Below are 26,210 nucleotides of genomic sequence, written 5' to 3' on the forward strand. Positions count from 1 at the left end.
TTGTCTGGATAAATGTCTCTTGATACTTTTGTTAATTAATGACTACAAGTGCCAAGCAAGATTGCAGAGATGGTTTGACAACAACAGGAACTGATTTAAACTGGTAATGCAAAGTATGACAGATTATTGTACTTCCATTAAGATTGCAATAGCAGAAGTAACATTTCTCTTTCTGATAAGGAGGGCAAAAAACAAACAAGCCTTTTTCTCATGATTTTGATCTATTTGCCTTTAATTTTCTGAAGATAAAAAGATTCATTGACTTGTTATCAAGCAGAAATAAGCATTATCTCTCACACAGTGATATCAGGATACTGATCTAAAAACAATGCAATCATGTCTGATGTTGGTTAAAGTATTTTCATACATTCACATAGAAAAACTACAAATATAGGTTTCACACAATAAAAATTCCTGCCCACAAAATTTTCTCAAAACTTTTCAGGTTAAACATGAAACTCTATTCGGTGCCAATCCATCCAATCAATAAAAACGGATCAATCTCACAGATGTATTATTTCATCTGTCTGTGCTGCTCGTAATAAAAACAAAAACATATTTGAAATCAAGATTTTCCTTTTTATTGAAAACTTGGCCAGGATTCTGTACAGCAGAGGATGTGCAAAGCACAGGGGCTAGAAGTCAGGGGGCAGGGAGCTCTAGGGAATCAGTTTCCCATGATGCATCAAACCCTGAGCCGAGAATCGAGTATGTAAAACAACCAGAGGGGTTGTGATCCCTCTCTGGGGTTCAGAGGACTGTGAGGGGAATGATGTGAGGGACTTTAAAAAAAGGAGTAAAGGGAGGAAAGTAAAACTCAGCCCATAGGGGAGAAAGAGAAAAATAGAGACAGAGAGGAATGGAGGTTGGTCCGGGTGGTCCTTCCAGTGAGGTGTTGTCTCTAATCAGGGGCAGATCTAGATCCTCACCCTTCCCTTCACTGCCTTAGATCACAGAGCATTAAAAGTACTGAGGTAAAACCTCAGACATCTCTTCCCCTTTCCCTCTTCCTCCGCCCCTCTCCCTCACTTCCGCTCTTTCTCTTTCTCTCCTTCCCTGAGCCTCACTTGCTAGCCAAGGTGTAGCAACCCTGTTGGTGCCACTGCATGTCACGGATACGCCTCACGGACTGCAACTGAGGACTGCGGGCGCCGAACTCATTGAAGTGCCTGAAGTCGCCCTTTTCCAAAAGGTACTGGCTGCCACGGTAACCAGGGAACTGGTATCCCACAAAGCTGGAGACAGAAGAGAAAACATTAACTCTTCTCTGTCCACATCAGTGACACTTAGCGGGACGTCTGAGCTGAAACAGACACTCACGTTCCACAGCTGACGATGATGCTGCCCACTCTGTCAGTGAAGCCGTAGGAGAACAGGCTGGGAACATCATCATCCATGATCTCCATTTTGCGACCCTTAAACTCACCAACCTCGTACAGACAGATCTTGTGCTTCTCGGGGTCCTAGGAGAGAAAAAAATATATTTTAGGGAGGACCCTTAACCACAGGGGGCATCTGAGCATATAAAATCAAAAACTTGTTCTTTTATACCATTCTGACGGGCCTGAAGGACAGCAGGTAGTCGTTCTTCTGGGAGTTGCTCCAGGAATCCCAGCGAGGATACTCTCCCTTTTCCAGGATGTACATTTCTCCACAGAGGTTCATCTGCTCAAAACCCACAAAGCTGCAGAGGAGACAATGCCATAAAAACTGTGCAAAGATAAATTAGAAATTTCAAGTGTGAAAACAGAGATAAGCCATCTTTTAAAACTTACGGTCCACTTTCAACTTTCAGTGAGCGCACACGGTCCATGCCAAGCTCACACACATTCATGCACTCGTTGCTGATCTCGATCATGCGGCCCTGGAAGTTCTCCTGGTCGAACACCAACATCTGGAGGCACAGAGGCTCACGGATAAGGTCTTTGATATGATAAACACATCCCGACACGATGAAACGTTAGATCTGAGTGTAGCTTAGACTGAGTCCGTGTGAAAGCTGCCCACCTTATAGGAAATCGTTCCTATATCTGATTTCTTGCCTTGAGTGGCCTTCCCATCAGTCTGGGAAGAACTCTTTGACTTATCTCCACTGGACATGATTACTGTGTGAAAGAGGGAAAAAAAGCACTGAGAGGGGGCTGCTCATGCAACAAATGGGACTTCTTTTGGATGAACAGAAGAAAGAAAAACTACTCTTCATACTTTGAGCAAGTAATGTAGAATAATATGGATATTTTGGTGAAAACCATGCTTCTTCCTCTACAGATTTTAGCACGTGTTTGCGTCTGTGTGTAACTTACCTGTCTGTGTGTGCGATGCCTGCGTCGAGCCTCACTCAGAGTGTGTGCGGCTCGAGTACGCCTCTTCCTTTTATACCCTGGCGCCCAAAGGAGAGGGATTACTGGGAGAGAAACAAACCTGCTGAGGTCAGAGACAAAAGACAAAAGAAGCCCCTCATCATCACAGAGGAAGAACAGAGGCGATGGGCGGAGACAGAGCAGGATTGACAGAAGCTTGGGGACAGAAATAATTCAAATTACTGAGAGATAAAGAGCTTGACATCACATTTTAGATATAAACCTGATATATAGTTGTTATATTTAGCTGATTTTTTTCCCGTATCCCTGCCACATTATCCAAAATGTAACTCCATGTACACCCGTAGGCAGACAGGTTAGACTGCCCTTTCGATAGCTGTAGTGGGATTTTTTGGCTTAATATTGCCAGCTTCTAGAAAGGTGGCTATACTTAACATTTTGGACCATGTGTCCTGGTAATGTCAGTATGATGTATTAATCTGAATGAAACTTTCTCTACTATAGCCTAACTTCTTTTCCCTTAGAAAGCATGAGCCACTGACAGCTACTTGCTAGCACAGGATTTTTTGTCTTTCTTATACTGTTCTTTCCAGGTCCCAGGACTCCACCTTTGCCAAACCCTACTACCTGCACGCTCTGCGGTGGGCATGCGGGAATGAGAAGACTGAATTTTAACTTATATTTTCAGACGCTGGTTTACAGACCCATCCAGTTATCTCCTCCATGTACCTCATTGGGGCCTCCCTGCTCCACTCTTAATCCCCACATTCATCACACGATCCGGGCCCTTTGTGCAGGGGCACGCGCTGGACTGCTGACCGGGGTGCGAACATACCGGAGCGCCTTTTGTTTCAGAGCAACAGCATCTCTATGGGATCTGCTGAGCTTGCCTCTACAGCAGGACAACAGCATCTAGCGGCTGCAGAGTGCTGCCGGGAGTGCGCTTTGCAAACGCTGCACCGCACAGATGGAGTGCATGGTCCAATCAGGAGTCGTGCACGCGCAGATGCAGGCGCGCTCGCTAACAGCCCATATAAAACTGAAGCGCCAGGTCTTCTCAAAGTTCTACGCGAGGCAGGCGGTAGGCGCGTTACTCCAAAGCTCTTCCATTAAAGTGCAGAACTAGGTAAGGCTACATCTCTGCTTTTATCACTGCACACAGCCAGATAGGCAGGTGGAAACCAAAAGCACTCTCCGAAACACCTGATAACCCATTAATTCTTAAACGAGATGTTTTGATTTATATAATTAACCACCGTTTTGCCAAACCTTCAGTTTTTGTTAGATTTCTCTGATTTAAATATGCGTGTAAAATGAGGGCCATCATATTAAACCATTAAAAATATAAAAACAATCTTAATTTTGATACTTTTTACTTATTTTGTTCTCAACCTGTTTTAACCAAACCTTATTCCCTTTACTTTACCTCTGTCTCTTTGTTTTACACCTCAGGAGTAAAAATGTTTAGAACTACAAGGTCCCCCATGATGCAGCCGCTAGCTAACTCAGGACTGGGCATGGCTCCTTTCTTCAAGGTTAACATACATTTTGTGATACGAATGATGTGCTTTGATATGCATTGTTACTGTCATCTTACTCTCTTTCCTCCTTGGTGCCTCTGTTTGTCAATCCTGCTCAGGTTACTGTGTTTGAGCAGGAGCATTTCCAGGGTAAGAGTCTGGAGTTCACCTCTGAGTGCAGCAACATTCAGGACTGTGGACTAGACAACATCCGCTCCATCAGGGTGGAGAGTGGAGCGTAAGTCTCACTAATTCCTCCTCTGGGGACAAAAAGACAATTAAAAGGCTTTGTTTACAAAATGTTAAGAAATCCACTCATTCCAGACATCCAGGGGAGACGAAGAGGATGTTAACAGTTTACTCTCTCTCCTCTGTGAACAGTTGGGTGGGTTTTGAGCACCATGACTTCCAGGGCCAGCAGTTCATCCTGGAGAGAGGAGAGTACCCCCACTGGGACGCTTACAGCGGATCCCTCTCCTATCATGTGGAGCGCCTCATGTCTCTCCGCCCCATCTACTGCGCTGTGAGTAACATCCTGCCTGTTAGTGACGACAACAAACAAAACAATTGAGCAACAAAGACCCAACCTTCCTATGTTCATGGCCCCCGCAGTCTCACCAGAGCAGCCGCATGATTATCTTTGAGAAGGAGAACTTCCTGGGTCGAAGTGTGGAGATCAGCGATGATTACCCCTCTCTACAGGCCATGGGCTGGACACTGCCAGAGGTCGGCTCCATGCACGTGCAGTGTGGCGCGTAAGTACCTTTAAAAGTGTGGAAAAAGACAGTTTTTACACCTCTTTATAAAGCCTCCTCTCTCTACAACAAGTTTACATCATTTTTAACCATCTGTTTTAGAAGCTTTAACAAACAGCTGTGTATGAGGAACGTTATTCTGGTGCAGTCTCTTTTTTTTTCATTCCAAGCTCTCATTAACATGTTATTTGTAACAGACATACTTGCTAAACACTATATCTCCACACTGTCAAACTAACCCTTGCTGCCCTCTCTGCAGCTTTGTGTGCTACCAGTTCCCTGGATACAGGGGTCAGCAATACATCATGGAATGCGAGAAACACAGCGGAGATTACCAGCACTGGAAGAGCTTGGGCTCCCACTGTCAGACCCCCCAGATCCAGTCCATCAGACGCATCCAGCACTGAGGGGAGGACAGGCTAAGACTGAGGCATTACTCATTCCTTTTCCCATCACCTGCTCTTCTTTCCGTCTTTCTTTCTTTTCAATCTTTTCCTCTCTTTTGACTTGAACCGCCCCCGACCAACTCATCGCCACCACTGATACACAGCCGTTGCTGGAGTGTGATAAGAGACAATATCGCACCGTTAAAGCACAGGAAATCAAACACTCCACATACACGCACATGCTGACTTAGATGACACTCACACAGTGTCTTTTTATTTGGTTTAAAAGTCCCTACACACCCACACACACCTGCGCTGTACTCTCACCTGAGCTGGGCAATGATGAGTGGAAAAGTTCTTCAAGCAGAGGTGAAGCTCTAACATGGCACTGTGACCAGGATCCCCCTCCTATCAGTTGCCTTCTCTCATCAGTGCCGTGGACTGCACTGCAGTGCAGCTCAGATGTGTTTGTTGTTGTGTGTAGGAGGTTGATCCACAGGTTGATATCTAATAAACTCATTTTCAATTCATGTGTTCTTCTTTCCTTACAGATCAGTGTGTTATTGTGTGGACTTCTCAGAAGGAAGAAGTAAAAAGCATCACTTGATTTAAAAACCAAACAATTTACAGACTGCAGTATACTCTGAAAACGCTGCACATTGCCACAAATTCTTTGAACATTTGCTATTCTGAATAAATGAAATAACTGTGAAGATAGAACACAACAACATAGTAACATTAAACTGTTTTTAGTATTCATGTTGTGATAAATTTAAATATTCTTTAAGTGATCAGTAATATCAATCACTTGGATTAAGTCATTTTTCAACTGTATCAGATCTCCACAAAAAACATTGTGTGTATGTCTGATGAAATGATAATTATGGTTTTAAATTTACTTTATATGAAGCATAATAAAGATCCAGAGAATTTATCTGAAAACATAAAATAATGTCCTAAAGCTTTTTATTTGTAACCAGATGTAATCCAGTGTTTGTTTGTTCAACTAAATCCACATTTTCACATCTAATCCTAAATGAAACAAATACTTATCTTATATTTTTGGGTGCACATTTTTTTAGTTTTATATTTTTTTAATTGCACTGCCAAAAGGAAAACCCTGAAGTTGAACCTACAATATCTGACTGCACATATAAATTAAGTTCTAATTACCACAATAAGGAGAGTTAGTGTATTCAATTAAAGTTACAATCTGCAGAATTCTTGTATTGAAATGTTGATATAAAAGCTACAATAGTTTGTGATATTTTGTCTGGTAGCATTTAACAGAACAAACCTGGCGAAAATTAAACATAATATTTTTTAGTAGGCCTATCTAAATTAGTGTTCAATCACATAGTTATATAAAATTGATTTATTTTTATGAACATAAAATAAGCCTTTTATTAAAATCTTTTTTATTCCACCACCTCGGATTTTTGCATCTTGCATGTTTCTACTTTACCAAAAAAAGGGGCTAATAAACATCAATGCTTTTTTCCTTTTTTCTAGACATGATCACAGCAATCTTAAATCTGATTGATATACAGGTGCATCTCAAAAAATTAGAATATCACGAAGAAGTTCAATATTTTCAATACTATTGAAATATTTCATTCTATGTGTAATGAGTCTATATAATATACGGGTTTCGCTTTCTGAAATGAGTGACAAAAAAAATGTAACTTTTTTCCATGATATTCTTATTTTTTGTGATGTACCTGTACATGATTGGCAAGAGTATTCTATTTTGCTGGGATTTTGTTCTCCAGATATTGACCAAATTAATATCTCTACATATTTTTAAAATATTTTTATTGTTTGTGCTTTATAGGTATCACAACCTGTAGATCGGTCTAAAACAGGATTTAAAGTGCAATTGAAGTCTCTTCCAATAATAAACAATCCTTGTAATGTAACTTAAGCAAGAAATAGGTCTTCAAAACACTTTGGATTGTCCTCATTTCAACCATATACACTGACAAGAGTTAATGTGTGACAAAGGATTTTACCATAAGCAATAACATACACTATATAGCTAAAAGTATTCACTCACCCATCCAAGTCATTGAAATCAGGTGTTCAAATCACTTCCATGGCCACAGGTATATAAAATCAAGCACCTAGGCATGCAGACTGTTTCTACAAACATTTGTGAAAGAATGGGTCACTCTCAGGAGCTCAGTGAATTTCAGCATGGTACTGTCATAGGATGCCACCTGTGCAACAAGTCCAGTCATGAAATTTCCTCACTCTTAAATATTCCACAGTCAACTGTCGGCGGTATTATAACAAAGTGGAAGTGATTGGGAATGACAGCAACTAAGACACAAAGTGGTAGGCCGGAGCAGGGTCAGCGGATGCTTAGGCACATACTGCGCAGGTCGCCAACTTTCTGCAGAGTCAATCGCTACAGACCTCCAAACTTCATGTGGCCTTCAGATTAGCTCAAGAACAGTGTGTAGAGAGCTTCATGGAATGGGTTTCTATGGCTGAGCAGCTGCATCCAAGCCATACATCACCAAGTGCAATGCAAAGCATCGGATGGTGTAAAACACATTGCCACTAGACTCTAGAGCAGTGGAGATGCATTCTCTGGAGTGACGAATCGCGCTGCTCCATCTGGCAATCTGATGGATGAGTCTGGGTTTGGTGGTTGCCAGGAGAACGGTACTTGTCTGACTGCATTGTGCCAAGTGTAAAGTTTGGTGGAGGGGGGATTATGGTGTGGGGTTGTTTTTCAGGAGCTGGGCTTGGCCCCTTAGTTCCAGTCAAAGGAACTCTGAATGCTTCAGCATACCAAGAGATTTTGGAAAATTCCATGCTCCCAACTTTGTGGGAACAGTTTGAGGATGGCCCCTTCCTGTTCCAACATGACTGTGAACCAGTGCACAAAGCAAGGTCCATGAAGACATAGATGAGAGAGTTTGGTGTGGATGAACTTGACTGGCCTGCACAGAGTCCTGACCTCAACCCGACAGAACACCTTTGGGATGAATTAGAGCAGAGACTGAGAGCCAGGCCTTCTTGTCCAACATCAGTGTATGACCTCACAAATGCGCTTCTGGAAGAATGGTCAAAAATTCCCACAAACACACTCCTAAACCTTGTGGAAAGCCTTCCCAGAAGAGTTGAAGCTGTTATAGCTGCAAAGGGTGGACCGACGTCATATTAAACCCTATGGATTAAGAATGCGATGTCACTTAAGTTCATATACGAGTCAAGGCAGGTGAGCAAAGACTTTTGGCAATATAGTGTATCTACCAGCTGGATCTTGGATTATTCTTATAGTCTGAAATGGTATAGTTTTGTGAATAAGTAGAAGTACACCTCTACAGTTATTAAATGTTGCATATATTTCCTGACCAGGCCATCTATTTCTTATTGATCTGAAGTTGTAAGATGGGTTTCTTGAAGAAAAAATATCTTTGATTTAGGATGCTTAATATGGTTCATAACCTGTTTCAATTTTGTCAATTTCTTTAGTCCCCTGACATTCCAGCTCATCATTGTAATGTCAACTGTGATTTTTTTTTTTTGTTGTACCATATAAAGTACATCTTAGTCACAGGGGTGTAATAAGAAGAAAGTTCGCTTACTAATGCCATGTCGAGTGTGTAACATACACAAAGAAAAATAAAAAAAACAGACAACATACACATCAACGCTCTTGAACCTGCCCTTCCCTTATTCAAACAGAAAAAAAAGGGGCCTGTGCTGGTCCACTCAGCGGAGGAGTAGCTGAACTACTTTACCTCTGCACCAAAGACCGCCCGTGTCCGTCAAACAGGCACCTCAGAATTTTTAGAATATACATGTTGAACCCATAATGTAAAAATATAATCGTGTTAATGAATAAACAATAATTCAGGTTTGCCTGATATCAGGTAGAACTGGGATTAAAGGTTATAGTTACAAAAGAGGTATCTTCAACGATAAAAATGGCTTAAAAATGAAAATATTACAATAATAATCATTATAAATTCAGCGGCAAGAACTGTTTCTAAAAACATTAGCAACAAAAGGCCGAGATAGCAACTTATTTATTTCTAATAAAAATGAAACAGAAAGAGTCTCTCTGGACGTTTTAATCAGTACCTGTCAGGCAGTCTGTGTACCTTTACTTCAGTGGGTATGCAGAAAAACAGATCCTTCACCGTTGTCGTGGTCCGACCTCTCAGGGATGACCTCGGTGAAAATCCTCCGCTTCTTTTTGGGTAGAAAACAGATGAATTTTTCCACCGTGCAGGACCAGTATCCTACTGCATGGGTTGTGTTGAATTCCGCGGAAGATTCCCTTCTCGACGAGCACCTTTCTGATCGAGTTGAGCTCACTTCGTTGTCTTATGGCATCAAACTTAAAACTTTAGGAACCAAATAAGCACCACTCTGTTCTGGCCTGGTCTCGCCGGTGCTAAGGTCCGGTGCACCCTCTCTAAAGTGAAGGGTCCTCCGTTGTCCAGCTCCAGCCAGCACGGTAGCATACTCTGAATGAACTCCATTAGCGGCTGATTCCCTTCAGCGCCCTCGCGGAGACCAAACAGCCTTAAGTTTTTCCAGCCACTGCGATTCTCCAGATCTTCAGCTTTTGTCTCCAAGTAGGCGATTAGTTTCATGGCGTTTTTCAGTTCTGTCAAGTTTGGATCCGAATCCGCCTAACTCCGAGTGGAGCGAATTTAATTCAGCTAGCACCGTTGCTCGGTACGCCACGCTGCTTTTTACTCCGTAGCTTTGTTTGATCGGTGAAGTTTGGATTTGCAGTTTTTGAGTGTCTTTGGGTGAAAATGTCACAGTTTTTGACTGAAGATGTTGTAGACATGATGTTAGTTCAGTTGGCGTTTTTAGTTCGGGATTTCTGGCGTTTTGTGCAAGTTTGTACGGAGCCTCCACTTCAAGCTGACGTGCTGATTCGTGGCTCCATAGCGCCCCCAAACACTGTATCTTTAATGAAAAATTGACTGCCCCTATGCTTTATACATTTTGGTTGAGTTCTTACATTACCTCAAATATTTCCAACAGTTTTCAAAACCACAGAAATGCTTATTTTTTAAATCATTTTAATGGGACGAGCCCCCCCACAAAACCCCAAACCCCCTTCCCTTGGTGCTGAATTTAACTTGAGGCAAGCTCAAGTTAAATAGATAGTTTAATTGCAAAGTTAGTTTTTAATTCCTCAGTTGTGTCTCTGGACATTATTGGGTTCCTCTTGTGTTATTCAATGGAGGTTAGAACAGCCCTACCTATGTGGAATTTCAGGCAGAACTATGTATACACAGTATCTATATCAGAAATTTGGATTTATCGGCAAATCAACAAAAATCCAATGTTGTGCATCCCTTGAATTATTAGTGACATCCAATTGGAGGCCACAGAATAAAGCTGCTGCAACACCAGAAGATAAGAGGATTGCTTTACTTCAGAACTTAGTCTCGAAAGTGCCACAAGAACATTACTGAACACAAACTTGAAACACGGAAGACAAGTTTCCTGGAACACTGATCAACTTCGGCAGAACGTAGGCTGACATTATGTCTCATACTTACAACTAATACAGTCATAGTCATATTCCAACTAAACACTCCTGATTCCCATCACGGCACATAAACCTGATTGTTTTCTGCAAAGAGCTTCTTTCTCAACTGTTCAGTTATGTGTTGTCTTCAAGCTTTCACATTTTATACAATCTTTTCTGAAAATATCAAAGTAATAACCACAGTGTACTGAACTTTTACTGGATCAACTTCTGTGGTCTTTACGTAAAATTCAAACATCTAAAAGTACAAAAATGAACAATGCCAGTCAACTTCCAGCAGTTTGAAAATGGTTAAAAGTAAACTTGAGCTAAAACCAAATAGCTGTGCAGAGCTGCACAGAGCTGTTTAATTTAGTCTCTGATTTTTTTCCACTGTCACTTCTGCAAGTTGTTTTCTTCAGTCCAAAACAACGTGTCGCTCACAGCTCTTATTTTCAATGACAGGGATGGCCGTCATAGAGGTGATTGCAATAAAAACATTTATTGAAGCTACATATGTCGACTTTAAGCTAAATAAAACAAATGACCTTAAAACAAACTGCTTAACTTTAAGACAAGTGGTAAATAAAATGTTTTATCTCAGTCCTACATTTTCAAGCTCACCGTTTTTCAGAGAAGTGAAGAGTTTCGATGGAGCGTAGTCCATCTTTTCTCCAACAACATCCACATCCTCATCTGCCTCCTCTTCCTCGCCTCCTGACCAGCTGATGATGATGGGAGCAGGGACCGGACTGGAGCCTCCAATCACATCAATGTCTTCATCTTTGTCCTCTTCACTGCTTCCTGCTGATCCCAGATGGACCTCTTCTGCTGAATATGCAGACATGTGAGAAGCAGAACCTCCTCTTCCCTTGTGGCCATTCTCTTCATCGTCAAAACAATTTTTTTTAGCAACAGGAGCAAAGTCACCAGTGTCTACTGATGACTCTGCTCTCCTCTTCTTTCCCATCTTTCTTAATCCCTCTTCCTCGTCTGCCTGCCTCTCATCCTTTTCCTCTAGTTCTCCATTCTCTGATTGCTGCTGAGCCAATGACACTGAACTCTCACCATTAGATGAAGTGCAAAGTTTTCTGTTTATCTTGGGCCTACCTTCTCTGGTAGCTGGCTGGTCAGCTGATGGTGGCTGTTGGTCCGTGAGTGGCTCATAAAGGAAGGGCAAACTGTCCTGCAAAACATATCAACCCGTTAGACTGTAGGGATAACGTAAGAATATAGAGCCATGATAGAAAGCTGTCTGTCAAAACAACCAGAGGAGAGAGAGCGGGAGGGGCGGTTTGCCTGGGTGTGTGAAGCAGCGTGACAGAGAGAGCTGATAGGTAGATTAAACATGTGGCTAGCTCTTCTTCTGTCCCACAAGTCAAATCTGTGTTTCCTCCTGTTGACATAAATGAAAAATGTGTTTTCTGAAATTCATCTATCTGTTATTATTGATGCATCATAAAAGTGTATAGTGGCAGTAGCCTATGATAAACTCTGGTATTGGTGCATTAAGTAATTTTTCCTGTCAGTGGGCATATCAATATAAATTCTTCCTGTAAGTGAAATTTAGTTCATGCAGAATTGATCCCCCACTCTGTGTTAGTATTTTTGGTCCTGTATTAGGTGTGCATACCAGAGTCACAATGCAAACTGACTCTGTGAGATCCACCACCACTGGATTACATGTGAAACAAAAAAATGATAATAAATTGCTTTAAAATCCATATTTTAAAAGGCAGTATGTAGGTTATTCAAGATGTTTTCAAAGAATATTTTTCACTGAAATAATTGGCTTAAGTGACAAAGCAGATGAAATAAAATTTGCCCTTGTAGTTTACCCCCAAAATCCTTTATATTAAACATTTAGTATTTCATTTACAGCAGCTGTGAGGGTCTCTCTTTACTTTCTTTTATGGAATCTGTAAACCGGACCCTCCTTATGTATGAATTAAAGGTTTATTCTAAGTCAACAAAAAATAAACTATTTATATATTTAGGTGATAACACATTAGAACAGATAGAATAACGTATGTTTTTAAGCCCATTTAGTCTGCTGAATGCTACTAGGCCAAATATTACACACTGTACCTTTAAATGACTGGTAATTAGAGGCAGTTGGCCAGTTGGTTTCTGCCCCATGTACATGGCCCAGGTTCAAGTCTGGGCTGTGGTTATTTTCCTGCTGCTCTTTCCCCTCTCATTCATCCCAGTTTCTGACTATCCACTGTCCTCCTCTTTCAATAAAGGTATACAAAAGCCCCAAAAAGACCTGAAAAAGGACAGGTAATCCTTAAATATCTATACTTGGATTAGGGTGATCCTATCCACTTTTTCTTTGAACAACCAGGTTAAAAGGGAGCTGGATTAGTTAATTATTGGTAGAAATTAAGTGGATTACGCATTCTGGATTACTTCTATCTTGATAAAACCATTTGAATAGCCAGACCCTAGAGATAAACAAAGCCTGTAGGATTTATAATCATACGATTATTGATCCCAGTACAAAAAATTTGTGTAAACAAATTGGTCCTTACCATGATTCGTGCCTCCCTCAACCGGCTTCTGATTGGGTACACCTTTGTGCTCCAGCTGCCAAGTGGGTATTTCAATGATGATGAAGTGCTCTTTGTTTGTGAGGGACTCTGTAAGATGCAAGATACAAACACATTTTGTTTTTATTTCTTACAGATTCCTTGTCCATCAGAGTCACTTTTCACTGTCATACTGACTGCAGCAAACGTCTGATAGTGACAGCAGGTTTTATCAGAGGAATTAGAGCAGACTTGTTTAAAAAATGAGTCACCTCAGCTCCTGGACTATGACTGCCACGTCTCTGCAAGGAAACTCTGACTGGCAGTTTGCCACTCCTCTCCAGTTTCACCACTGGTATCTGCTGTAGCTGCTTGTCTCTTTCTTCATTTGATGATGCAGTCTTCCTCACCTTCACTCGTTTTTTCTCCAGTGAGAACTGATACTGATTTTTTCCCCATTTCTTTGGTCTTTTTCTGACTGGTTTTGCTATTTCCTCAGCCTGTTTCTGAGGAATGGAAGGAGACTTATGAAGCTGTGAACAACTCTGCCTAATCCCAGCTTCATCACTCTGGGATTTTCTGTATTTGCTCAGGATGGCCTTTGTGCTGCTCTGACTCCTCCGCTCCACGTCCTCCATGGTGGAGCAGCTGTCAACATGCTGCTCAAAGGACTGCAGGAAGTTCTCAAGCATATCATTTATCTCCCCCTCTCCCTGCTGCTGCAGAACTGGCTCCGAAGAGCTGGACACACCTCCACCTTTACCAACAACCTGTGTGGATCCTGCAACCAGAGGCACATTGGTACTGCCTCTGTTTTGGGAGGAAGAATTGTCACCATTGTCGTTTGGTAAAATATCAAGGCCCATCATTACTTCCTCCAAGAGATGATCAATATGTTCAGGCTCGTTGGGTGCAGGAGCAGGAGGAGGTAGGCAAGTGGTGTGGAGGAGAGAAGGTGCTGCAGAGATGTAGGAAGCTGGAGGTGATGTTAGGCCAGGTGATGGAGATGGATGGAGGGGGGTGGATAATGCATGATGAGCATCGTAGAAGCTCACCGGAGGGGAAGAAAATGAGGCTGGTGTTGTTTGTTTTGCCCTCTGAACTGGTCTGACAGGAAGACTGTCCTGTAACCAGAAGAAAACGTGTCATGATTACATGACATTAAGTTCAATTGCCGGAGGAATAAAAATCACCACTAATGAAACTACTTCATCTAAATCAGATACAAGTCAGATCACTGCAGTCTGAACAGGCTAAGTAAATGTGACTGGCATCACTGCGCAGCTTCACAAATCACAATTCTGCCTTGCAGGCCCAAGAATCTGTAGAAGTGGAAGACTCAGTGAAAACAAAACTGGAAGACAGCAGTGATTGAGGCATTCAGTAGAGGGACAGTGAAGTTTTTAGACCTCACAAGTATTTGGGGTGACACTTTTATAAAAGCAAAACTTGAGGGGTCGCACCGTAACCGACCTGTCTTCAAAAGAAATTCAAAAGAAATGGCTGAGCATGGTCACAGAATGATGTGATTATAGCGTCACAGGAAGGGAAAGGCTGCTTCCTCGCTCCTCTCTCAGCTCCACTTGACTTAGCCTCTCTTTGCACAGGAGACACGTAGTGTTTTTTACAATTAAAAAGATGTGCATATATTGCGATTAGTATCTGTACTGGCTAATATAAGTTTGGAAATATCAGCAAAAATCCTATATTGTGCATCCCTAGTCAACATACCTATCATTTCTGTTATTTGAGAAACAACAATACCATCCTGTCTCCCAGTCATGTTTCTATAATTTCATAAAAAGACAAACACACGTCATCACACTCACCTGGTTTGACTGCTGCATGCTACCTTCTCCCACCTGGTTTTTCTCCCACTCTTTGCCGCATCTCCTCCTCCTCTGGTAGCTCTTGGTCGGCTGTAGAAGCTCTCTGGTCTTCACACACAACCTCCTACCAATGGCTCCTCCGCCCTGCCCTGACCTGGGTGTCCTAAACCTCCACCTCTGCAGGAACATCTTCTGAATCTTGCCCACACCAACACTCTGCACGTCCACTGTCTGCATTAAAGCTCCCCTACCTGCCCTCTTCCCTACTGTTCTTGCTCTCGGTCTCCTTGTGCCTCTCTCACTCGTCCCAGCTCTTGTTCCTGCTGCTCGCCCCCCCCGTGGCCTCCCCCGTGGTTGCCCCCTCCTGGAGCCTCCCTCCTTATCAGGGTTCAAGAAGTAGTTGATGTATCCAGAGACGTTACCCTGAAACTGCTCTAACTGCCTGTCGTCTAGATCTTCAGCTGTAGCTCCGGGCCAACAGTGGCCAGCAGATGGGGTCACTTGGCTTTGGTTTTCATCTTGTTGATAGACAAGCGAAACTGGGATGTAGGGAATTTGAGAAGAAACAAGATGGGGGTTTGTCTGCTCTAACATTTGGAGAGCACCCATATCAATAGTCTCAAAGCAGGCTGCTGGTTGAGAGAGGGGAGCTGTGTCTACCTGCAGCTTCTCTGTCAGAGTCCATGTGGCTTTTACACTACCTGACACTCTCTCTTGGCACAGAAAGGTATCTCCATCCCTCTCCTCTCTCCTCCACCAGCCCCTTCCCTCCTCATTTTCCTCATTAGTCAGTGGCTCTGTCTGAACTCCGACCTCCCGGTGCTGCCCTTCTTCTTCCTCCTCATTTCTTCCTCTTGTGACCTCCACCAGCCCATGAATGCCCAACCTGGCTGCAGCAGAAACAGCTTCCTGTCTCTCCTCCTCCCCTTCCCCAGCCATCTGTCCCGAGTACAGCAGTCTAACCAGGTGGAGTAAGGTGCAGGTGCCAAGAGTGTGAAACTCAAGTAGACGGCTCTGTCCTGTAGGAGGCATGGGCATGGCGGACAGGGAGGAGGAGATCTGGGGACTGATGGCTGAGAGAATACAACTGTGTGCTGGCACAGAAACACCTGAAGGAAAAGGGAAAATAATAATGGCATCCACAGCTACATTTAACTATAAAATGACATGTTTGGATCTTAAACTGTGAAGAATTTTCACACAGTTTATGTTTACATGGCACAAAACATAACTGACAAACTCTGAAGACAGGGATGCACAATCACTCTATGCGACTTAGTGTTTTTGTTAGAGTATTCATACCTTCTGTTTTAAGCAGAGTGTCACAGAACTGGTTGCACTGCTGTTGCCTCTGCAGCTCAGCAAGAAGAAGGGCTTCAAAGCCCGGCTTTTGGTAGCACCACATTTCTCCATACACATCTGAGAAGGACCAGGGAGGAGGAAAGAAGGAAGGTGAAGTATCCAGAAACCCGAGAACAAGATTTGCAGCTGTTTCCACACAGGAGCAATACATTTTTCTAGGTGCTTCATTATCTCATGAAGGTTTGAAGGTACCATGACCGTTAAAAAGGCCACATGAGCATTACCAAAGAGAATAAATACTGAGACTGAAAGTGACGTTATTAAAAAATAATTTAGCCAGTGACAGCACCAATGTTTTCTTTATTACTTCTTCTGGTTTTAGACTTCTACTGTGCCAGCATTTTCTCTTGTGTTTTACCATGAAAACAGATCAGAGATTTGAAAAACATGTGAATTCTTCTGAAAGAAATCTCTTCTTTGAACCCCCCCCAATATTGCAATTGTGATTTAATATCCAATTATCTTTTGGATCCTCTTCTTGTGCATTTTTCAACAATCACAGCTAATAAATCATTCAGAATTATAACTTACATAATATTAGATGGAAAGAAATATTGCACCTTTTTAAAATGGACTTGGTAAATGGATTTGAGCTTGAATAGCTCTTTTCTAGTCATATGACTACTCAATGCGTTTTATGATATACTTGCAAATATTGTGTTTGGATTATGAGGTGGGGATGAGGGGAAAGGGATGGGGTTGGGTAGAGTCATGTATTCTTTCTTTCTTATTCTGTTTGTGTGTAAAGCACTTTGTGCTACATTGTTTTGTTTGAAAAGTGCTATACAAATAAAGATTGATTGATTCTGGAATTTTAAAATAGCAATTAGCCATTTAATCTAAATTTCCATTCATAGCCTAACCTTATTGGACACAACATATTGAGACTGACTACTGACATGCCACATCATTTGCAGAAGGCCAATGTTTGTCAACAGGTTGGCTGATACTGATGTTAAACCGACGCATCGGTGCATCTTAAATTAAAATTTTTTAAAAATTCACAGTTTAAAAATTCTTACTAAATATGAAAAACACACATGGCACTGTCTGCATCAAGGTCAGAATAGTTTTGGATTTTTCATTAGTTTTTTTTTTACTAATTGTTTTAAAATTCAGCTTAGTTTTCATTAGTTTTTACTGCTGCTTTTTTAGTTTAGTTTTTATTTGCAAAAATGCTTTGTTTTAGTTTGGTTTGTATTAGTTTAGGGCAAGACCCTAAAAAAAAAGAAAAATTTAACATCTTACAAATCTTAAATACACATTCAACCAAGCTACTCTTAAATTTTTGATTTCTTTCAAGGTGTACATATAAAATCTGACATTAGACATAATAATATTTAAGACCTTTTTAATACCACCTTCATGCATTTTAAGACTTATTGGATCTTTAATTTCTAACCAGTTACATTAACGACACAGTTACAGTTATGTTGTGTGGTGATAGGGAGACAAAAATATGACAAAATAAAAGAAAATTCCAGTAGTATTTTTGTTTAACTATGTAAATAAGCTTTCCTTGAGCATTTTAAGATTACATTATGAGAACAAAAAGATCCTGACACCATAAGGCAGCTGAATGAACAGTCTTATATTTTTATTAAGAAGACTAAAAGTAGCTATCCTAAAATCTGAAAGTATCTTTATACAAGCACTGCCTTTAAAACTAAAAAAATCTACAATTAGATATTAAGAAAAAAGGAAGGTATAGTTGCCAGAATATGTATAATCATTAATTGATTTTAAAGCATTGATGTGCCAATGATCACGTTACTGTTGCAGCTGATTAGCCATGGCTCACAATAACTGAACTGAATTCATTTTGATAATTTAGCTCCAAAAAAGTCTCATGTAAATCTTTATATAAAAAACAAAAGCAGAAAACTAGACTACAACTTTTCTGGATGAATCAACTTTTAATCATCATTAAGCCCCTGTGGACACCCTTTATTTATTCAAATTTGATATCTGATTACAACTAGGGCTGAACGATTTGGGAAAACAATCTAATTGCTATTTCTTTTTACCTAATATCGTGAGTGCAATTTAACATGCGATTATTTCTTAAGTTCCTCATCTCATGTATTTTCCAACAAAAACAAGCAATAATTCATTCTAAACTACAACCAACACAATATTAGATTAAACTAGGGCAGGATCATTTTGAAAATAATTTTAATTTTGGTGATTTTGACTCATTTTGCAAGTTAGATATGAACAGTTGTATTAAAGGACGTGATAATTTTAATATAATTCTAATAATCAACTAGAAAAATATACAAAATTGAAGTAAATATGATTTTTTTTGGACACTATTCTAAAAATATGCCACTAAAATGATTGCATATGTTATGCATAATGTCTCTGCTGCAAAAACTTTTAAACTGGTATTTTGTCACAGATTTCAGGTTAAAGAAATATTTCATCTGTGATTTGAAAATTGCAGCAGGCAATATTGCAATTTAATCTAATTTGCAATTAATTGCTCAGCCCCGATTACAGTCTTTGAAAAAGTAACCACTAAAAGTAAAGTCTTCTTTAATAAAATCAGGCCATTTTGTCCTCCCCAAGCCTGGGTGTTTGTGTCAATCTGCTGCTGTTAGAGACTAAAACTAGGTAGATTTTGTCCTTTATTTTATTTCAGCCAGTTTAATAAACACAAAATTAAGTTTTTGTTATATTATTATTTTTATTAAAAAGCTTAGTTTTTTATTTAGTTTCAGTTAACTTAAATTCTTTTAACATCTGTTTTAGTCATTTTGTTAGTTTTAGGTAACCATTATAACCATGGGTTCCCATTAAGCTCTGGCCCAGCAAATCTGTGCACAAGTCCAAACTTCTATGAGCAACATCAGTCTCTTTTTTGTGATTTTCTTTCTATTAAAATGAATTTTAAGAGAAAATGTAATCTTGTAACAGCAGCACATCAATAGCTGGTATAGTAAAATGAACCAAAGATGAGATAGTGTTCATGCATGTCTGCTTTTGTACATATTCATGTTCCTTGTAGATATAATAAAATTTTCCTTATAAATATAATTTTACCAAAATGTTATAATATTTTGATCGACTTTGTGTTGGATTCAATGTATTTTAAATTCTATAAATATGACGTTTTCTGCGTGTAATAATCGATAATCTACAAATTCATTTCTTTATGCAGTCTCTTATTTTATTTTAAACTATGCTAAATATTGAACCCTTGCAACTGGATAACTCTAACAGCCATTAACAGCTTTAATTAAAACTCATGGTTTTAATGTTTGTGTTCTTATTTTCGGAGAAATCCTTTTAATTCATTCAGCCAGTCCATGTAAATCCAGTTGATTTATTTGTATTAAAACCCATTGGCCTGCTGTCAGATTTGTACTGAATGATGTGTCTGTTCCGCAACAGTGCCTACATGTCCACGTTTATCGGTCTGTTCAACATTTCTTGAATTTATAATTTTAACTGGCATGTATATTGTACATGAAAATACATACAGGACTTAAGTTAATTAAGTTAGTAAAGTAGAAGTAGAAAAGTGAAGTAGGTCAGCTGCCGTAAAAGCAAAGATACAAAGCACACCTGCAGGTTAGCATCCTTGCTGACAGCTAGCACATAGCTAACAAGAGAATAAACAAGCCCAGGTCACCCAGAGGGCTGAGGTGTAGACTTGTCATAGCAGACCATCTGTTGGTTATAATGTCATTAACGTTAATTTATTGTCTTTAAAATTTGCCCAATATGAGCTAATTTCCACCGCGGAAGTGTGCATTAAAAACAAACGCGGGCAGGTGACAACCAGGTTCACTCACCGGTTTCAAGTCTCAAAACCGTCCATAAATCCGTCACAACGTCAGCCAAACAGAAAAAAAATATATCTAAAAAAAAATGCAGATGCTTCGAAATTATGTTAATATGAGGTTGTTTTCTTTTCAGTTTTTACAGGACGTTTTTTGAGGGTTATTCTCGGGTCAGCGTAGTCATGAGCAGGAGGGGTAATTACACTGTTTGCCTCTCCGCCACCAGGGGGCAGAACAGAGCAGAGACCATGGCAAGTCAATCAAAGAAAAGAACGCCAACGACGAGATAACTCACTTTACGTACTTCCTTTTTCGCTTTATAAAGATCATAGCTTCAAGATGTGACTTGTTACAACAGTTTATATTTGTGTTTAATAAAAAGCTCGAGGATAGAGATACAAAGCTTATCTGAAAGAAAGTTTTCTGAATACACAGGAGATGACTTTATCCTGCAGTTAATTGGGTTGAATAAAAATGTTAAATAACCAAGTATGGAGATACATGGATAGCATCACTGGTCTGGTATAATTATCCCTGTGATATCAGATGTAAGCTAATATTAGTGCAGGTTGTGTATTTAACTGGTACCACTAACTTTAGCTGACTTCTTTCTTTGTGAAAAACAGATATTTAAAAATAATGTTCTCACTAGTATTTTTAATTTCAGTTTATCAGTTATCTTTAATTATCATGTACATTATTACTGTATCATTTTGCCTGTAATAAGGAGGCAGTTTAGTTGCACAGATACTGTTTACCACAGTAGAAAAAAATCATTTCATGAAATGTAGGCAAACCTGTTTTCCCCATAGTAATATCTGTTGGCATCTGTGGTGCTGGTAATAAAAATCTTAAAATGGTACATAACTGCAGCTGAAGACACTTAGTGCTAAGATCCAATAAAACACAACACCGTGTTTATTATCACCACCCAAATCTGCTACAGCCACAGTAAGATCTTGTATCGGGTAAATTATTTCAATGAAAAACCTTGGATACTTTTCCCAAGTAGTGTGAAAAAACAAATTATATTTTATCTAGGCCTCCTCTATACAATATCAAAATAGCTACGTGTCTGCCTGTCAACTCTGCCTTCTTGCTCATGTTTTTAAATAGGTATAAAATGTCACAGTAAGACACTCTAATCCACTATAATCAGGGTATATCAACACATTTCTGGCTGTGTAGCCAAAAATAATGTACAAAATCCAGGTATTATTTGGTTATGTTTATTATTTGAAAGGTTATTTGTTGGTTGCTTTTATAATTCAGGGTTGCAGTGGAATTGCAGATGATGAAATTTAACAGTAAATACAGTGAAGATGAAGCATATCGAAATTGTATGTTGTGCTTTTTAAATTTGTCATTTTTCTTCAAAAAACTGATTTTTAAAAAGAGCTCCCCTGAAGAGACATTAATACAAAGTGCAAATTCAAAACAATAGTGTTTTCTCTTTGGAAGATTTATGCTTAGAACAATACTTAGACTGTTGTAATTTCCATTTAGCTTTGACTCAAGCGTTAACTTCAGCGTTTTTTTTTTTAACACACAGGACAAACAAACTGCATGATAACTCTGGTTCTTAACATTTTAAGGCAACAACACTGTATATAAAACATTCATAAAACTAGTTTCAATTTATTTGACTTGTTAGAAATTCAAGTTCAAGTGCCTTTTATATAAAGTATTTACAAAATCCCTGTCAAAAGAGTTGTACTACAAAAATGCAAATGTAAGAGCAATGTTGATTTTAAAAAGGTTGAATAGTTTGTAAGAAATGTGGTGGCCCAGTCTCATGTTTCACACAAGCATGACAGACTGAAGCACATGGATTCATTAAAAGTTTTGGCCTTGAAATAAGAAGCAACTAAGTCAGCTTCTTTAAAAACTAGTGCACAAAACACTCACCTAATTTAGTCATTATAGTCATAAGCTTTAGTAAAAAGGACAAACAAGAAACCTGTCCAACAGCACAACCCAAATTGAATTAGTCACAAATTAGCCTTATAGTAACTCCAAGCCCCAGTTGAAGCACTGACACCTGATGTACTCCATGTAAAGTCTCTTTTTCTCATATCCATAAAAGAAGTCTTCAGTCTTAATCAAATACTTAACATAGTTTCATTATCTGTGTGGAGTCCAAAGAGGACTTGCTCAAGAGATGAGGAAGGGACCGGACTGAGACCGTTGCTGGGTGCCGGAGAGTCCTGTTGGATGGAAGCAGGCCGGGGCCAACGCTCATTGAACTTGACAAAGAAGAGCGGGTCCTTGAAAGGCCCCCCATAGATGATGGCCTGCATTAGATAGACAAGGGCCACAACCATGAAGCTGATGAGGAAGAAGGGCACAAAGGGCCTCAGGTGGTGCCAAGCCACCCCCAGTCCATAACCCAGGCCTCCAAGTCCACTCTGCTTCCTGGTGTGGGATGTGTGTCGAAAGGAGTCCGGGGCTGGAGTATGACCGGGAGACTCATCATCAGAGTTTGAAGAGGAAGGGCTAGAGACACCCATGAGTTAGACCCCAAAATGAGCAGCTTTGTTGCTCTGAAACAGAACTCTTTTACTTCCTTCCTGATACCAGCTCCAGGGAATCATACGGAAGGAAAAGCAAGGCCGCACGTTATCTCCCTGCGGTGTTGTCCCCTATCTTATCCTTACTGAAGTCCCTAATGTAGATTTAATGGGATTTGTCCTCTCTTATCTACGTTCAGCAGACATTCTCCTCTGTACGAATGTGCTATATTCCCTCAGCTTTATCCTTATGGTAGTTGTCCTCGTGCTGGAGTAAATGTTGCTGCTCGTCTTTGAGCTTGAGTGTGTTTGAGAGGAAATGAACAGACGGGGAGCTCTAAATAGATATGATACCAAATGACGGTACATGGGGAGGGAGAATCTGAGGCGCTCGGTCATCTCAAGTTTAAGGCTGTGTGCGCGTGTGTTCATACCAGCTGCACGGGTTACAACATCACACACCAAATGACTAACAGACATGCACACAGACTTGTCACTCAACATGCTCACTGAAGACAGAGGACAAAACCATGAATGTTCCTCTACGCCTATAGCCCTGTGTTCTTACATTATGGCAGGTGCAGCTGTAGAGTCTAAATCAACTTACACACATGCTGGCATGTCATGTCTTAGCACGGCTATAGAAAAGGTTTTAAATGTACTAAGGGCACAAGTCCCCCACTGAGGTTATCTTCTTTATCATTTGAATATATTTTAAGTGTTCAGTATGTAAAATTGAACTGCCAGGGCTGTCAATCAAAAAATAAACACAATATGATCTCCACTGTTTGCTTCTTATTTTGAATTGAGAACTCTGTTAAAAAAATCAAAAAATCAAAAAAATAAAAACAAACAAACAACAAAAAAAAAACGCACCTTATGAGGCGTAGTTACCAAACAGAAAAGGGGCATTTTGTTTTCATTCATAATTTTCTCATAAAGAGGGAGAATCTAATTTAAAAGTGCACTTCTGCATTTGTGCTGGAAATGATCCCAGAATGCACAAGTTTAGTCAGATCCAGGGATGCACAAGCACTCTAACGCCACTTCCAGCGCGAACACAGAAATGTACTTTTAAATGCATTTCTCTATCATTATAAGCAATTAATGAACAAAAACAAAATGTCACTTTTATGTTTAGTAAATACACCTTGTAAGATGGCTTTTTATCATCCTCAATTCATGATAACAGTAGTATTTGAAAAGAAGGCTGGTAATGCTGAGTGTGGGGCGTTTCCATTTTATAGAGGTGAGTTTGGGCGACTGAACTCACAACCTATGGAGGCCTGCATGACAAGACATGTCCTTGAATACTTAAAGAAATATCTGAGATACCACAAGACCTCAATTTAAAAAATATGACACAAGAATGTCACTTTTTAAATTAATAAAGATATTTCAGTGCAAAAATTCTGCATATTATATCTTTAATGTAGGGCTATAATCCATATTTGCTCTTGTGAAGAAGGACTGCTTTTCTTATGAATGATCCAAGTATGCCTTTCAGATCTAGTATTTTTCAGTGTATAAACCAGTGTTTATTATGGAAGCTATTCTGCATTTAGTGTAAATCTCTAAATTAAAATGCCTTTCAGTTCTAGTGACATTTTAATCTTTATCACTATTTCAAGTTTTAGTCTAATTTTAGGTGACAAAAACTGAAAAACATTTAAGTCCAGTATTCTGCCCTTACTAGAGTGTATTTGTGTTTTCCAGTGTAGCAGATAGTTAAAGTTGTTAATAAACACCCAGGAGATGGCAGGTAAGTTTCTGAGTGTTTATCAGTCTTTTATCCCCCATGAAACTGTAAGGCAGATACAGCAGATACATTCCCAAATTTACATTAAGTAACACTCATTAATCATTGTTTTATCTAAGTTTAGCACTGTGCAGAACCTCTAAGCATGTTTGGGCCAAAAACTGAGGCGCAAGAAAGGCGTAGATTTGGCAAGTAGGCCACCTGAGGGATCCATTATGTAGGAAGGAGGACTGGCACAACGCTGGTAATGCTCTGTATGTTCTTACATATCACCAGGGGCATGGAAAAACAATATAATAGAATATTAACAAAGTCTAAACCTTTAGGGCAGAGCAGGGGGTGGATGTAGCAGGTAAGCACGACCTAACTGTGGGTGCCCAAAGGGCCTGGGAAACACCAGAAGTCTCCAGTTGTATTATTTGAGGGGAAATGTCTGGATTGTCAAAGAAAAGCATCTTTAGATCAACATAATTTCTACCTTGTCTCTGTGGTTTTTCAGCATTCTTAAACACAAGACTCACTTTACTGGAAGACATCTGGTGAACCTTCTTCCCATAACTGGAGGACAGAACAGGGGAAGGCAGCTGCATATAAAGAATGACAAATAGGACGAAGAGCCGAACAGAAAAAAATCTGATGAAGTTGGGCATAGTATCTTACTACTATTCAAAGGCCAGAGTAAAGATCAGGTGGATGAATACTGGCCCGATGAATTAGGTAGGAGTTATAATATATTGTGGTTATATTTATTTACCTTACTTTTTAACTTTAATTTTAAGTAACAAGTTTCCCAACCCCTCTTGGATACTGTTTTGGGCAGGGGGTTGTTGCAACAGATTGTGTTAAGTATTCCATATCTTATGACTGATTTATAAGAAAATAAAAACTGAAAGCCATTAAGAGACAAGACTCTGTTTATAAACAAAATTTTTGAAAGAAACAAAAAAAAAGAGATGATTATAGAATAGATTCAATTTATAAATTCAGTTCTATATATATTATCCCCATGGGAAAATGACATTTATACTCTTGTTGTGAGACACGCTGCACACACAGTGATGTCAGTGCATGGGCACTTCAGCATTGCTCAGAAAATAAACTGGCATCACTAGCTGCCCGTCCAGCATTGCATACTTGGTCTGATACAGGACTTTAACCAGCAACCCTTCAGTTTCCAGCCCAATTCCTACAGACTGGGCCGGTGTTAATTTTGTTGACTAGAAATATGACTAAAAATATTTGCAAACCAACTTTGTACCATGAAGAAAATTAGACTAGCACTAGCTGAAAATAGATCTTTGATGGCATAATTCTCATGGAAAAGGCTGTTTGGTTTATTTAAGGAGACTTAAACGAGACCAAAATGGAATTTGTTTTTTGTCAGACATTCAAAATATGTTATATGAGAGAGTACAAGTTGTTGGTAGGGTAAATCTGTAGCTCTGCTGCCTTAATATAGAAAAAAAAAAAAAAATTTTATATTGTATTTTGCTATGCTGTACTGTACTATTTTATATTATTTTTACACCTTAACTTTGTTTTTAATATTCATACTACAATACCAAACTACACTGTTATCTGTATATCTTGTATTACTTAGAATCTTGCTCCTCCATACTGCACATATAACATCCCACTCTATTCGATCTCTTTTGCACTACCTCATGTTCATGTCATACCACTGTTCTGTATATAATCTGCTGCCAACAAATGTACCATGTCACTTTACACAAGCATGTGCAACTTTAATAACTACTGCCTGCAAAGAACCTTAATTGTATATACCTACTGTGCCTTATTTAATTCTTTATTTCACTTTTATCAAGACATATTGTTCAGTTCTACTGTATTTTTTCCACCTTTCTCCTGTGTTGTGTTGCTGCAATGCCAGAATTACCCTCTGGGGATCAATAACGTCTTATCTTATCTAATCTTCC

At 39.6% G+C, this 26,210-nt stretch overlaps 3 protein-coding genes across 5 annotated transcripts; 1 reads left to right on the forward strand and 2 right to left on the reverse strand.

Annotated features, from left to right (window-relative positions):
• Positions 1-316: 316 nt before the first annotated feature.
• Positions 317-4,050, reverse strand: crybb1l1 (crystallin, beta B1, like 1). Its single transcript, XM_041798108.1, has 7 exons — positions 3,919-4,050; positions 2,304-2,424; positions 2,008-2,105; positions 1,776-1,894; positions 1,552-1,684; positions 1,321-1,463; positions 317-1,235 (listed from the first exon to the last, which is right to left on the reverse strand). Exons 3-7 carry the CDS (start codon positions 2,098-2,100, stop codon positions 1,064-1,066), a joined length of 660 nt encoding a protein of 219 aa, XP_041654042.1. The 5' UTR covers positions 2,101-2,105; positions 2,304-2,424; positions 3,919-4,050; the 3' UTR covers positions 317-1,063.
• On the forward strand, positions 3,782-5,125 carry cryba1l1 (crystallin, beta A1, like 1). Its single transcript, XM_041798109.1, has 5 exons — positions 3,782-3,856; positions 3,961-4,079; positions 4,223-4,364; positions 4,454-4,596; positions 4,856-5,125. The coding sequence occupies exons 1-5, from the start codon at positions 3,782-3,784 to the stop codon at positions 5,001-5,003; spliced, it is 627 nt and encodes a 208-aa protein (XP_041654043.1). The 3' UTR covers positions 5,004-5,125.
• Positions 5,126-10,395: 5,270 nt separating this feature from the next.
• LOC121516049 lies at positions 10,396-20,185 on the reverse strand. 3 transcript variants are annotated; one of them, XM_041797102.1, is made up of 7 exons: positions 20,017-20,185; positions 16,157-16,273; positions 14,855-15,963; positions 13,298-14,149; positions 13,029-13,136; positions 11,605-11,680; positions 10,396-11,322 (listed from the first exon to the last, which is right to left on the reverse strand). In XM_041797102.1, exons 2-7 carry the CDS (start codon positions 16,257-16,259, stop codon positions 11,090-11,092), a joined length of 2,481 nt encoding a protein of 826 aa, XP_041653036.1. In that variant the 5' UTR covers positions 16,260-16,273; positions 20,017-20,185; the 3' UTR covers positions 10,396-11,089. The 3 variants fall into 3 exon arrangements, with proteins under 3 accessions (XP_041653036.1, XP_041653035.1, XP_041653034.1); XM_041797101.1 differs by having other exon boundaries at positions 10,396-11,325; XM_041797100.1 differs by having other exon boundaries at positions 10,396-11,680.
• Positions 20,186-26,210: the final 6,025 nt, after the last annotated feature.

Source organism: Cheilinus undulatus, linkage group 10, assembly GCF_018320785.1.
Source record: "Cheilinus undulatus linkage group 10, ASM1832078v1, whole genome shotgun sequence".
In the NCBI taxonomy this organism is placed as follows: Eukaryota; Metazoa; Chordata; class Actinopteri; order Labriformes; family Labridae; genus Cheilinus; species Cheilinus undulatus.